Source organism: Dipodomys merriami, unplaced genomic scaffold (assembly GCF_024711535.1).
Source record: "Dipodomys merriami isolate MVZ:Mamm:240054 unplaced genomic scaffold, mDipMer1.0.p SCAF_4, whole genome shotgun sequence".
NCBI lineage: Eukaryota > Metazoa > Chordata > Mammalia > Rodentia > Heteromyidae > Dipodomys > Dipodomys merriami.
In genome coordinates, this window is record NW_027205603.1 from 40,752,641 (window position 1) to 40,765,162 (window position 12,522).

A 12,522-nucleotide genomic window follows, 5' to 3' on the forward strand; every position below is an offset into this window, starting at 1 on the left:
AAGCAGGGAGATGGTGTGTTCACCAAACAAATTGGCATTTTTGTTTGCTTAAAACTCTTGTTCATGTGTTCATTTCCTCCCTTTGTCACTGTCTCTGTTTCTCTGTCTTTCTCTCTCATTTAAACTGTTGAATTAAAACATATGACCCCTGGAGGCAGAGATGACTATTCTCCCTGCAAGACAATGCCTGTCCCAGCTACTTTGAAAGATGCTTAGCCCCAGTGGGGGATAAGTAATGATGGATGGTCAGAGTGTGCTCATTAGATGGTGTGTGTAGAAAGAGGGAGGATGGACAGAGAGAAGGTACCTCCTGGTCTCTGAAAGGAGAGAGAACACCATTTATTTGGCTCAGAAGCAACTAAGACATTTCACAATCTTTTAATTAATTCCTAGGAAGATAAAAAGCAATAGAAATAGTCAATTTTGCAATATAATATATCTACATGAGGGCCTTCCCAGTGAATATTAGCATAATCATCTACCTGATATAATCCCTGGTATTATATTTTGGTTTACAAGGTATTTGCAATTTCATTCCATGCTACAGAAATACACACTAGTGGCAGCATTTTCCTTTTCTTTCTTCCAAAGCTATTACATTTCTGCCCTTTTTTTTTCCATTTCATTTCAGAGCCCCCAAAGTCACTCTAGCACAAATCCTCAGAGTTAGATGTGTATTCTTTGTGCTTTCAATTCTACATGGGTTTCTCTATCAGTCAGGATCCCAGCAGAAATAGGATTCTGCTCAAATAGTTCAATTAAAGAGGATTTAATAAAGGGGCTATTGACAGATGTGGTAAGCAGACAAACTGAGATGCTGAAGCATCCAGAGATTAGTGATCCCTGGGTCTGAAGGGACAAAGGAAGAAAAGGAATTAACTCTCCAGGTTAGGAACTTGTCCTTGGAAGAAGACTGCTTAGCAGAAGTGGAGCAACAGCAGCTACTGTCAGGCTGTGGCCCTAAAGACATGAAGAATACAGAGAAGAAAAATCTTGACCTTTCTCTTCCTGTTCTCCATTTGTTTGCTGACAAAAGGAGCCAGATCTGTGTTGAAAGGATAATCTCCCTGGCACAGAAAAAAGTAAGTCAAAGAACAGATTAGGTCTGGGAAGGTGGCTAACACTAATGTCTCAATTTGCTTTGTCACTTCCCATGAGCATAAAGATATGTCTTTATTCTTCTGTGAAGATATAATAGACTCAATGATGAGGGTTCATGAGGCAAGTTACATACAGCACGGTCTAGATCATGGAATGGTCCAACAGAAGAAAAAGAAGTCACAGAGCTGGGCTCATGTTTCCATTATAAACTTACCATCCTAACTTTCTGCTGGAAGCTCAGTTAACACTTTGATCTTTATAAAAGCCAGGACTCATCCAGGTGCTGGTGACTCACACCTGTAATTCTACTTACTCAGCAGGCTGGGTTCTGAGATCTGTGGTTTAAAGCCAGCCTGACCAGGATAATTTATAAGACTCTCATTTCCAACTAACTAGCAAAAACCAGAAATGGAGCAGCCAGACCCTGAGTTCAAGCCCCAGGACTGGAAAACAAACAATTCATTTCCCTCAGAAACATGTTAAATCTAAATCCTCCCTGTTTTAGTCAGGACCTTACTCCCTGCCTTATAAAGAGAAGCTAGACCAGCCAGTATTTGTCTCTTCAGAGATTTAATTCTATCTCTTTCTCTTAGTCTCTTCTTTATCTACAGTTTCATTCTTATATATTCTACCTGACATAAAATATAAGCACATTATTCTTATCTTAAGCAAAAAGCAAAATAGCAACCCCCTACTTCAAGTCAAGCTAGTTAATGGCCACCATGGCATTCACCTGTTTTTTTTTTCATAGATAAACTTCTTGAAATTATGATCTATGCTCAGGAATTCATTTCTTCACAACCATTCAATCCTCAATTGCCTAAAGCTCACTACTCCACACACAAAAAAAGTGCCCTCATTGATATCATAAGTGATTTCATGGAAAACAAATGGGACCACTTTGTGATAATTTAGGTAAAGGACCTTCCTTTTTTGGAACTCTTATTTCCTTTAATCATCATTTTCTGGACCTCTTTCTAGACTTTTCTAGTGGTTTGTTACCTGGATATTCTCTCTCCATTCTTTGTATGGACCTAGTACTGTACTCAAAGTTTCAAGAAATCAGCCACTGAAGTATATTTCACAGGCTGGATTTGTTGTTGATGTTGTTCTTCAGACCTGTGTATCCAAGTGATTGACAAAGAACTCAGCCTAGTTATATGCATTTACAATAATTCATGGTATTTCCTTTCTCCTCTCAGTATTTGATTATCTAATTGTGAAAATTAGAAAAAAATCGATTTCTGAATATTTCTATAATTGATTCTCTTCTGTTGCAATTGTAAACTTGTATTATTGTTATTTCCATAATACCTCAGAAATTTTGCCACCTACATCAGTGATCAAGTCTTCCCACATCAGCGATTTCAGAGAAAAGTTTATTTTAAAAAAATGTAATTACCTAAATTTCCTGCTTATACTCTTCATTTATATCCTATTGTGTTTGAGTCATCAGAACTGTGGGCTATGGGACACAAGGTATGCCCTTAGGTACATCTGCAGCCTTACCTTACCTCTCCCTGCACTCAGAAGGAGAAAGTACCTTCTATTTTAGCCATGCTATGATTGTCTAGACTTGACCATACTTTCTCACTTGTAGTTCTATGTTCCAATATATTCCCTATGTCTGGAAAGTCTTAATCTAATCAGGTTATATCCTTTCAGTACCTGCCATTTAAAAGAAAAAAATGCAAAATACTTGGCACATTTAATAACTAATTCAAATTCTTCTTTGTACTTTAAGACACAGCTCACAGCCTTCTCCCCTCCTTCAGATGCCCAATGCCAAGAGTTTTCTCTGTGGGCACAGGGATCCTCGAGTGGGAATTGTTTGTTTACTTGCCTAGTTACTCATTACATTGTACCCATGGACTGCTCTTTCATCTCTACAGTCCCAGACCAGTAGAAAGCAGACAAACACCCTACAAATATTTATAGTAAAGAAATGAAATCTGCCCTCATTAAACACTTCTCAGCCTTGCCAAGTCAATTGACTCCATCCCCAACAATTCTCAGGAATAGGAAAGGGTAAGATAATTTTTAGATTCACCAAAGGCAGTAGGATCAACTGTTAAGAGCATCATGAACTCCACTGACCTGAGCATTTAGTCCTAACTCCGTGACTAGCTCTGCAAATCCTTCTGCCTTTGGAGAGTTCTCCTTCCCCGGATATTCAGCCATGGGATTAGGCTATGGTTTGTCTCAAATTCTGACATTCTATGGCTTGAAACCATCATTTATAAAAAAAAAATGCACACATTTTACCATCTTGTAGTGTAAACTTCTAAAGTGCATCTGGAAGGATTGTTCTTTCAGGAGAACCAAGCGGAATGGGTTGGAAGTCACTAGATGTCCATGTGACTGATGAGAACTCGTATGTTCTTTCAGATAGGGCCTTTGGCTTAGTAACCTTATTTCACCGCCTCTCCTGTATCTCAGCCCATTGAGTAATTCTAACCCATAGGAAAGACGTTATGTTTGAACTTGTGGACTATAATCTTTTTTCTCACTTTCCTGAAGCTAAACTATGAGGGACAAAAGACTCTAGTTTGGAGGAGAATGGCAAAGCTCCGGGCCAACAGGGAGCCTGGCTCTCTGGCACTGCCAGTTAGTCATAACTATTCTGGAGTTTTACGTGAGTGAGAAATGGATTTCTTTAGTTAAGTCATTGAGTTTAGAGGTTCCTATAAAAGAACAAATAAACAAAGAAAAAGCAAACAATCCAACAGCACTCTTTATTCCACTTTATCATAAAGAAACTGCCTATGCCTATAGGCAGCGTAGAAAGACATTTTATTCAGCAAGGCAAATTCTAATCTAATAAACCACTTATCTGTTGATAGATCATAATAAAGAGGTTAAAGCAAGTCTCCAAAAGACTTGTTATTTTCTGTCCATTCATTCCATTTAAAAAGACTGAAAAAACATAGAATGCCTTTGTAGCTTGTGTAACATAAGCTGTGAAGTTATGAAACATTAACAATCTTCTGTTGTTTTTCAGGGGATGGAAGTGATTGTGCTTAATGGTATTACCCAGAAAGTACCTTGGTGCCATAAAGTGCCACACAGTAAAGGTTCCATGATCAGATTGAGTTCTAAAGAAAAAGTGGTCCAAAAGCATTTGGAAAACTTTCCACTAGCTCAGTGAGCAGGCAGAGTACTGATCCCTATGGAGTGCATTCTGCCTGTAGGTTCAGGTCAGAGGGGAAGAGATCCAAAGTATTACATTCACAAGCTAAACATGAGGCTCTAACACATAGAATGTATAGGAAGGGAGAAAGTCTTTGTTATAACCAACTGATAAATATCAGCACTTTTAGCATATAAGGAAAACTAAAAATATTCTACCATTAATAGAGAGCAAGTGCTAACAAGAACTTTCAAACAATGCAGGACAAGACCAGGTGCCAGTAGCTCATGCCTGTAATTCTAGCTACTCAGGAGGCTGAGATCTGAGGATTGTGGTTCAAAGCCAGCCTGGGCAGGAAAGTCCATGAGACTCTTATCTCCAATAAACCATCAAAAATGACAAGTGGTGCTGTGGCTCAAGTGGTAGAGCACTTGCCTTGAGCTGAAGAGCTGAGGGACAGTGCCCTGGCTCAGAGTTCAAGCCCCATGAACAACAACAAAAACAAACAAACAAAAAAAGCATGCAGCACAATTATTAATTATTACATTAACTACATGCTTGCGGGAGAAAGGTTCAAATTTGATCTTAGAGCCAGGTACAGTGGCTCAAGACTGTAATCCTAGCTACTTGTGGGACTGAGATGGGGATATATGTGTTGGGTTTGAGGCCAGCTCAAACATAAATGTTTATGATAGGCATAGTGGAATACACCTGTTTTCCCAGCTATAGAAGCAGTAGCTCCCTCCGCAATCCTGTGAAGCACAAATAGGAGGATTGTAATCCAGCTAAGCTGGGCTTAAAGCCAAATCCTACCTTGAAAATAACCAATGGAAAGAAGGGGCTGGAGATAGGGCTTCAGTTGGGAAGAATGACTGCCTAGCAAGCGCAAGAGGCCTAGTACTGGGAAACAACAAAGGTGACTTAGAACACACCACACACTCTTTACAGTTAATTCCCCAAACATTTAGAAAGCACACATTTGAATGCATGAGCTGAGGTATTTCTTTCTTGCTTTAGGCCGTTGTCATGAGTGAGGACTTCTCTGACTCAATTAGATAGGAGTCTCATGGATGAAGATCATAGAAAAGCAGCAGGAAATCAGAGTTTGATTAAGGAGGTTTCAAAAACAATGCAGAAGAATCTGGAGTGGGTGGAGCCAGGGAGCCAGAGAGCCAGGGGGCCAGGATAGACCTCTGAACAAGGCAGTATCTTAAATCTCAGAGAAAGCAGATCCATTGGGAGAAAATGATCTTTACTCAAATTGAGATAAAGAAGTCCTAGTGTGGTCAGTCTCCATTCCAAGGAAAGAAAAGCACAAATAAGACATGTTTCATGAAAGAATTAGATATCTTCAGAAATGACATAAGAGGGGCTGGGTAAAGGTGGCTCAGAGGTGGAGTGCTTACCTTGCATGCATGAGGTCCTGGGTTCGATTCCTCAGCACCACATAAGCAGAAAAAGCTGGAAGTGGTGCTGTGGCTCAAGGGGCAGAGCACTAGCCTTGAGTTCAAGCCCCATGACGGCCCAGAGTTCAAGCCCCATGACGGACAAAAAAAAAAAAAAAAAAAAAAAGCCTTGCTTTCTTTAGATCTGCTTCTCTGAATTTCTATGTTTTGATTTTGCAGATGCCCAAGTGAGCTTAGTGGACAAGTACTCAAGTAGAGATGTATGCTTGGTAGTGAAGAGGATTCCAGACACTGGCTCCTTGAGATGTACCAGCTGTTTGTCAGTCAGTCTGTTGGTCTGCCTGCTATAGCCAGTCATGCACATATGTACAGGCCTGGGGGTGCACATATGTACAGGCCTGGGGGTAAGGTTCATTGCCAGAGCTGCTCCCCCAGGAATGAAAAGAGAAGGGGAAGAAACATCATTGAACATGACAGGTCACTTTAATAAGTGTGGGCTGTACTCATTACCTTACTCATGTAACTATAACCACTCTGTACAGTATCTTAACAATTAAAAAATATTTAACCCCCCTCTCTACCCCACCTCTGCCCCTCTGCCAAAAGTGTGGATTTGAATGAGGAAAGTTGAATCCAGAGGACCTCAGCAAGTGGATTCTTAAACCAGTCACTTTAAGACCTAAGAAGCAGCAAAAACACAGGAGGAAGCCTTGTGTCTTTGAGCCACCAGTTGAGACACAGCAGGGCTAGAAGGTGAAAATTGGCCAGCCCCATGGGGGATTTCTAACCCTTGCATTAATACACCTATCAATCTTCCAGGCAGTAGGCTCAGTCCATGTACAGTACACTTGTCTATTCATTCATTGTGTGGCCTTTTCTCTTGACTGAACTATATCCCTCAAAGGGCATTCACTCTGTCTGTCAATATTCTTGGCACCCAATGGGCATTCAAGTAATACTTATATAGATGAGATCACATGTCCACAGGCATTTTGGTGCTATGCTTTTTGTGTGTGATAATCTGAAGTTCCTCATCTCATCTTGTTTTCTATCACTTATTGGCTTTCTAATACATATTTACCACCAGTGACTCATCATCCCTCCAAAGGGGGAGACCCAGGTTAAAAACTACCAATCTCACCTGAAACTATCAATTCCCAAAATGAGATTCAAACCTTCAGGTTTTCCTAAGTTGTAATTCTTTTAAATGCCTAAATGCGTGGCAGACTGAGTACAGTTTGTAAAGTAAGAAAGAGCTGGGCTGGGAAGTTGGCTCAGTGGTAGAGCGCTTGCCTTTCTCAGCACCACATAAGCAGAAAAAAGCCAGAAGTGGTGCTGTGGCTCAAGTTGTAGGGCACTAGCCTTGAACTGAAGAGTTGAGGCCCGGAGTTCAGCCACCTCTTTGCACACCCCCACCCCCACCCCGTGACCAGCAAAAAAAGAAAGAAAGGAAGAAAGAAAGAAAGAAGGAAAGAAAGAAAGAAAGAAAGAAAGAAAGAGCTAGATGATGGGGGAGGGGAGAACAATGGAAAGGGTGACATTGGTCAAGATGCCTTGTATTCATAAGTTAGTATGTTGAATCAACACCTCATTGTACAATGACTTAAAGATAATAAAAATACATAAATAAAATCCAATGTAAAAGAAAGAGTGGAGTAAGAATCCCAACTGTGTCCTTACAGTGATCTTGAACTTGAGTCTATCAGTCTATAACTCCTTTAGCTTATGTGTAAAATGGAAGAATACTAGAGGCATGTTGACAGAATTATTAATTTCATACAACCAAGTACTTATTAAGTGTCAAGAACCATTCAATATCCATGCTATTACTTTAATACTTGCAACAACTTGAAGAAGATGGTTCTAATATTGCCTCTATTATCCTAGATAAGGAGACTTAGGTCTAGAGCAGTTAAGGAACTTGCCCAAGATAATAGAGCTAATAAATGTGGGAAAATAGACATTAAAACCTAGACAGTTGAACTTGAGGACTTATGCTACACTGTGGCTGACTTAAAGAAGGCTATGAAAAATACATGAATAAATAATAGTTTTCAAAATCCTATCTATGATAACCACTAGTTTTATAGTGTTTTATTGACTTAGACCTTACTTTTACTACCACTAAAAAAAAATCTACTCTGTGACACAGATAGATCATATGACACAGATCATTTTTTTGTGTTAGATATCACAGTATAAAGCAACACTAGATCTATTTCTAGAAAAACTAGAAAGAGGGGGGAAAAAGCGCACAGTGCTGTGGCCTTGTATAAAAATCTTACTCATAGAGTGTCATTCAATTACAACCAAAATGTTGATTTGGCATTTGAAGACCCTGCTGGCCTCTAAAAGCAGACTATCGATAGAGTGATATTTGAAAGTTAAGAAATCAACTTACTTTCCTTCTTTTTTTTTTCTTTTTTGCCAGTCCTGGGGCTTGAACTCAGGGCCTGGGCACTCTCCCTGAGCTTCTTTTGCTCAAGGCTAGCACTCTACCACGTGAGCCCACAGCACCACTTTCAGCTTTTTCTGTTTATGTGGTACTGAGGAATCGAATCCAGGGCTTCATGCATGCTGGGCAAGCACTCTACCACTAAGCCACATTTCCAGCCCTCAACTTACTTTCTTTTCTGTGTATTTGTAGGCCTTTCAAAAGATGTAATGTTTATGTTTTAGGCATATTGGGGTTGATTTAGAGCTTCAGTTTACCAGGATACTAATGCCCAGGCAATTGATCTACCACTTGATCCATGCCCTCAGCCATTTAGTTATTTGCTTTAGTCTGATAGTCTTTTTCCCCTCAAGGCCAGCCTCTGCACCTTGATCTTCCTACCTATGTATCCCTCCTCTGTTTCTGGGATGCCAGGTACTTGCCATCATGCCCAACTGGTTGAGATGTAGTCTTGATTTTTGTCTTAGTTGACTTCTAATTGTGAGTCATCCAGATCTTTGCCCCCTGTGTAGATGGGATTGCAGGTGAGTACTACCATGCTGGGCCTTTATGTATAATTTACCTCCAAATGGTATTAGCTTTTGCCATTAGATCTTCCCTGAAGTCACTCTATGCATTTTTGTTTTGTTTCCTGAGATCTTTAAATTTGCCATTTACTAAACATTGATTACACAATTGGCCCTATCCAATTGTTATTAGATTACATATAAAAACAATCTACTTCATTAGCTGCTCTCTGAAGCTATGCTGGTGTTTTTTGTTGTGACCTAATTGTTTTTGTGTTCAGGGTCCTGCAAAATGATAATCACATATTATTGGATTCACTAACACATACCAAATATCTTGACAAGAATACAAGAAATAGACTTGTACTATAATTATTTTTTTAATGAACAAAGGAAACATAACTAAAGGATAAAAACATGGGGTAGCTTAAAATAACTGCTAGTCAAAAATAATGCTAAACACTACTCTACCCTGTCTTCCCATCAGATTCTAGTTCCCAAACAGGTAAACACATAAAATGTAGTTCTTAAGACAAAGACACTTCCCCAATCCCTGTTCCTGGTAACAAGATAATGGCATACATCTCATGAAAGTAAGCTAAAGACTTCCATTCTCAGTGGGGAATAGACTCAGAAATATTCCTGGCTTGAAAGAGAACTTAGGCTCCTGTTGTGATCGACAGGGAAGGATCAGTTCTTTAGCTTCTCATTATTTCCTCTTATTTATTTTTTCCTTACAACTTTCAGGCATCTGGTAATTTATACATTTGGGACTGTCTTATTATCTGGTGGCTGAAGAGAAAATGGCAATTATTACTTTTAGTGCAGAACAACAGAGTAGATGGCTCAGTCTCCTCCAGCAGGGCTCCACATGCTTAAAATGCTATAGCAAAGACGTTGCCACTGGCCTATGTCCTCTGCCAGGTGCTATTTAGGGACAGATACACACCTGCTCAGCTGGAGCAGTTCTAGTAACTTATCACTGAGGAATGCAACACGCTGAAATAATTATGGACAGGCCTGCAGCTGAGTGGAGGAGTGAGATCCTATGTCTCATGGGCACATCTCACTCTGGATACATGTTTATCATATGACCCAGCATCAGCCAGGAGAGTCACAATTTACTTTTCTACAATCTTATGCGACAAATCAGTCAGGAAGGGACTTCTTTAATTGACACATTGACAAAGAGGGTCAGATATGGCAAAGGGGAGGTTGGGGGTGGGGAGTGATACATTACAGGATGTAAAGTCTGGCCTTCTGTGTTCAGGACTCCAAAGGGTAAGCAAGCCTCTGATGTCAGATCATTTCTATTCCTTCCAAGAACACAAGGGTAGGAAAATTGGGGGATCATACTCCCACCTACAACCCTTACCTCAACCAACACTTCTACCTGCTGCCTGCATCCTTTAAAATTAAGGATATATTTTTAAATTTCCCTCCTAGAAACACATTCAGAGGATCACGAAAAGCAATGCTCAGATCCTTTGGGAGAGAAGGAACAACACAATTCTCTCTTCCAGGGTTCACATCAACTTTTCACATTATTTCTATTAAAAAAAACCCTTTTCTTTAGCATGTTGATTACTTTCCAGGCCATAATTCCCACCACTATGAAAACTTTTTTCAGCTGGAGATTCTTGAGAGATAGTAAACTCCTGAAAAATATGAAGGACACTGGCTTTCCTTCTCTCTTTGAAGCAGTTGAACTACAGGAACTATTTGAGTTTCTTCCTCTCCTATATGCAGGCATGCCATAATTTCCAGATTCAAACAATGACCCCCTGCAAAGCTGAGTCACACATATGCTGTCTATACCACAGTAAGCCTTGGGATAATAAGAGCACGCATAGCAATGTACTGCTTTATATCCAGCTCTGGGCTTCCATAAGAAAGCCGCATTGCAAAACTTGCAAACCTGTGGGGAAGGGGGACCAATTGTTGCTTTGCCTTCAGACAAATACCCAGAGTTTTACAGCTGGCTACTTCTATTTATTTTTGAATTGAATTATTTGTACTGTTTAGATCTGAAAAAAAATCTTTAACAACTGCTCTGAAGGCTAACAAGTATTACACAACAAAAATCACACTCAGTTCTTAAATTAGTCACTGGTGAATTTCAACCCACTGTGCCTGAATACAATTCTACATCAGAAGCCTTAATTTTCAGGTCACAATTCACACAGTATAACAGCATCCCTCAGAATCAACTCAGATAAATTCTGCAAATACTAGGCATGGCTACTCCAAAGACTGAATCCCATTCAACCCAGGGTCCACAGCTGAGGCCACTCTTGTCCACATTTACTCAGTGAGCTCAGCCAAAAGCACTGTACATTTTATAGAGAAGACCAGGAAAGCTTGCAAATTCACATAGAGACCCTGAACCAGAAGAAAGCAGAAGACTAGGCACCCCCACCCTTTATCCAAATGAAAGCCATACACATGAAAGTCCCTCCACTTACCCAGCATAGCGGTTGTTATAAAGGCGGCTGTGCCCTGGTTGCAGAATCTTCAAAAAGAGACAGCAAACAGGCAGAAAAGCAGCTGTCGAGCTTCTGGACTTCCCGGGGAACTTCATAGTTTTACCAGGAGAGGAGTTGAAAGTAACTTGGAGGAGGAGGAAGCTAGAGGTGGCTGCACAGCACCCGTGCTCACCCCTGCACGTCGGTGTCTGAGAGGGGGGTGGGGGAGAAGGCTTGGGAATGAGCAAAATGTGACACTTCTCTCCAGCCGCAAGGAGGGAAAAAAAAAAGTTTTACACAGCTAGGGAAGGGAAGTTGCTGTGAAGACTTGGTTTGGGGAGAAGCAGCAGCCAGCCCAGCCCAGCCCAGCAGCAGGGCAGGATCCTTCATCAGACTCACTGGAAGGGGCTGGGCCTCCCCTGAGCTGACTCATGGCAGGAGTTTTACTGGGTGCTGTTGTTTCTGACAAGTCTGGTCGGTTTGGGTTTGTCTGCTTTGCCAGTTCGAAGCCCCGCTTTGGGACAATCATTTTCCTTCTACTACCTTCCAAAGCACAAGGACCCTTTCCTAGTTGCAAATGAAGTCTAACGATGAGTCCAACAAGCAGTCATAGAACATTCCAGGCTTACAGTTGGCTCTCGCACAGCATATTGCTCACCCAGGAGCGTGTAGTTCCGAGAGCGCCTGCGCAAGAGGAAGGCTAGGACACCTGGTCTCACTTCAGGCTTCCTGACCCAAGTGGAGCTGCTAGCTGTGGGTTTATTGGGCTGCAGGGAGCTAGCTCGTGGTATTCATTCTGCTTCAGCAGCACTAGGATCGGCTGTTACTTCTGAGGTTCTCATACGGAAAAGGGGGGCCTCTGAGTGCTTTACTACCTTCGCTGCACATTTGGAATCATTTAGGAAGGTTGAGCATCTAAATCAGAACCTGAGGGCTGGGATCGGTAGTTTAACAAGTTCCTCCAGTGATTCCAATGTTAAATCATCTCCACCATGGGTCTAGAGCTTGTCAAACTCCACATACAGAAATATAGGTCGCCTGCAGGTCTTGATCCCTGGCAGTTCTGGTGAGATAGGTTGGGGCTGAGGCCTGAGGCTCTGTTTTTCTAACAAGTTTCTCCATGATGCTGGGTGCTGGGGGATAAAGCCCTTTATGAGTGTTGTTTGTCAGTCCTGGGGCTTACCTAGGAGTACACGTGTGAGCCACTGGTGGCCAGCAGAGCCCTTCACTTTGAGCAGCAACATGTTATTTTTCCTTCTCTCTCAAGGCTGGGGAGTAAGAAAACAAACCAACCTGAGACCCAATCATTTCTTTCTAACTTTCCCCCAGGTTGGTGATGAAGCTCTTTTATCTTTCTGTTTTCTTTTCTTCTACTTGAATATACCACAATACATGTTTTATGGCTCTGTTCCCCTTTGACAAGTCTTGGTGGTACCCGGGAAGAGTGAACCAGCACTCA

At 41.2% G+C, this 12,522-nt stretch overlaps 1 protein-coding gene across 7 annotated transcripts in view; it reads right to left on the reverse strand.

Annotated features, from left to right (window-relative positions):
* The window catches only part of Cpa6 (carboxypeptidase A6), a 267,672-nt gene extending 256,299 nt beyond the window's left edge, over positions 1-11,373 (reverse strand). For all 7 annotated transcript variants that reach the window (XM_069990861.1, XM_069990868.1, XM_069990862.1 and 4 more), the window contains exon 1: positions 11,064-11,373. In XM_069990861.1, coding sequence (XP_069846962.1) covers positions 11,064-11,179 — 116 coding nt within the window. In that variant the 5' untranslated portion in view covers positions 11,180-11,373. The remainder of the gene's footprint in view (positions 1-11,063) is intronic.
* Between the last annotated feature and the right edge of the window lie 1,149 nt (positions 11,374-12,522).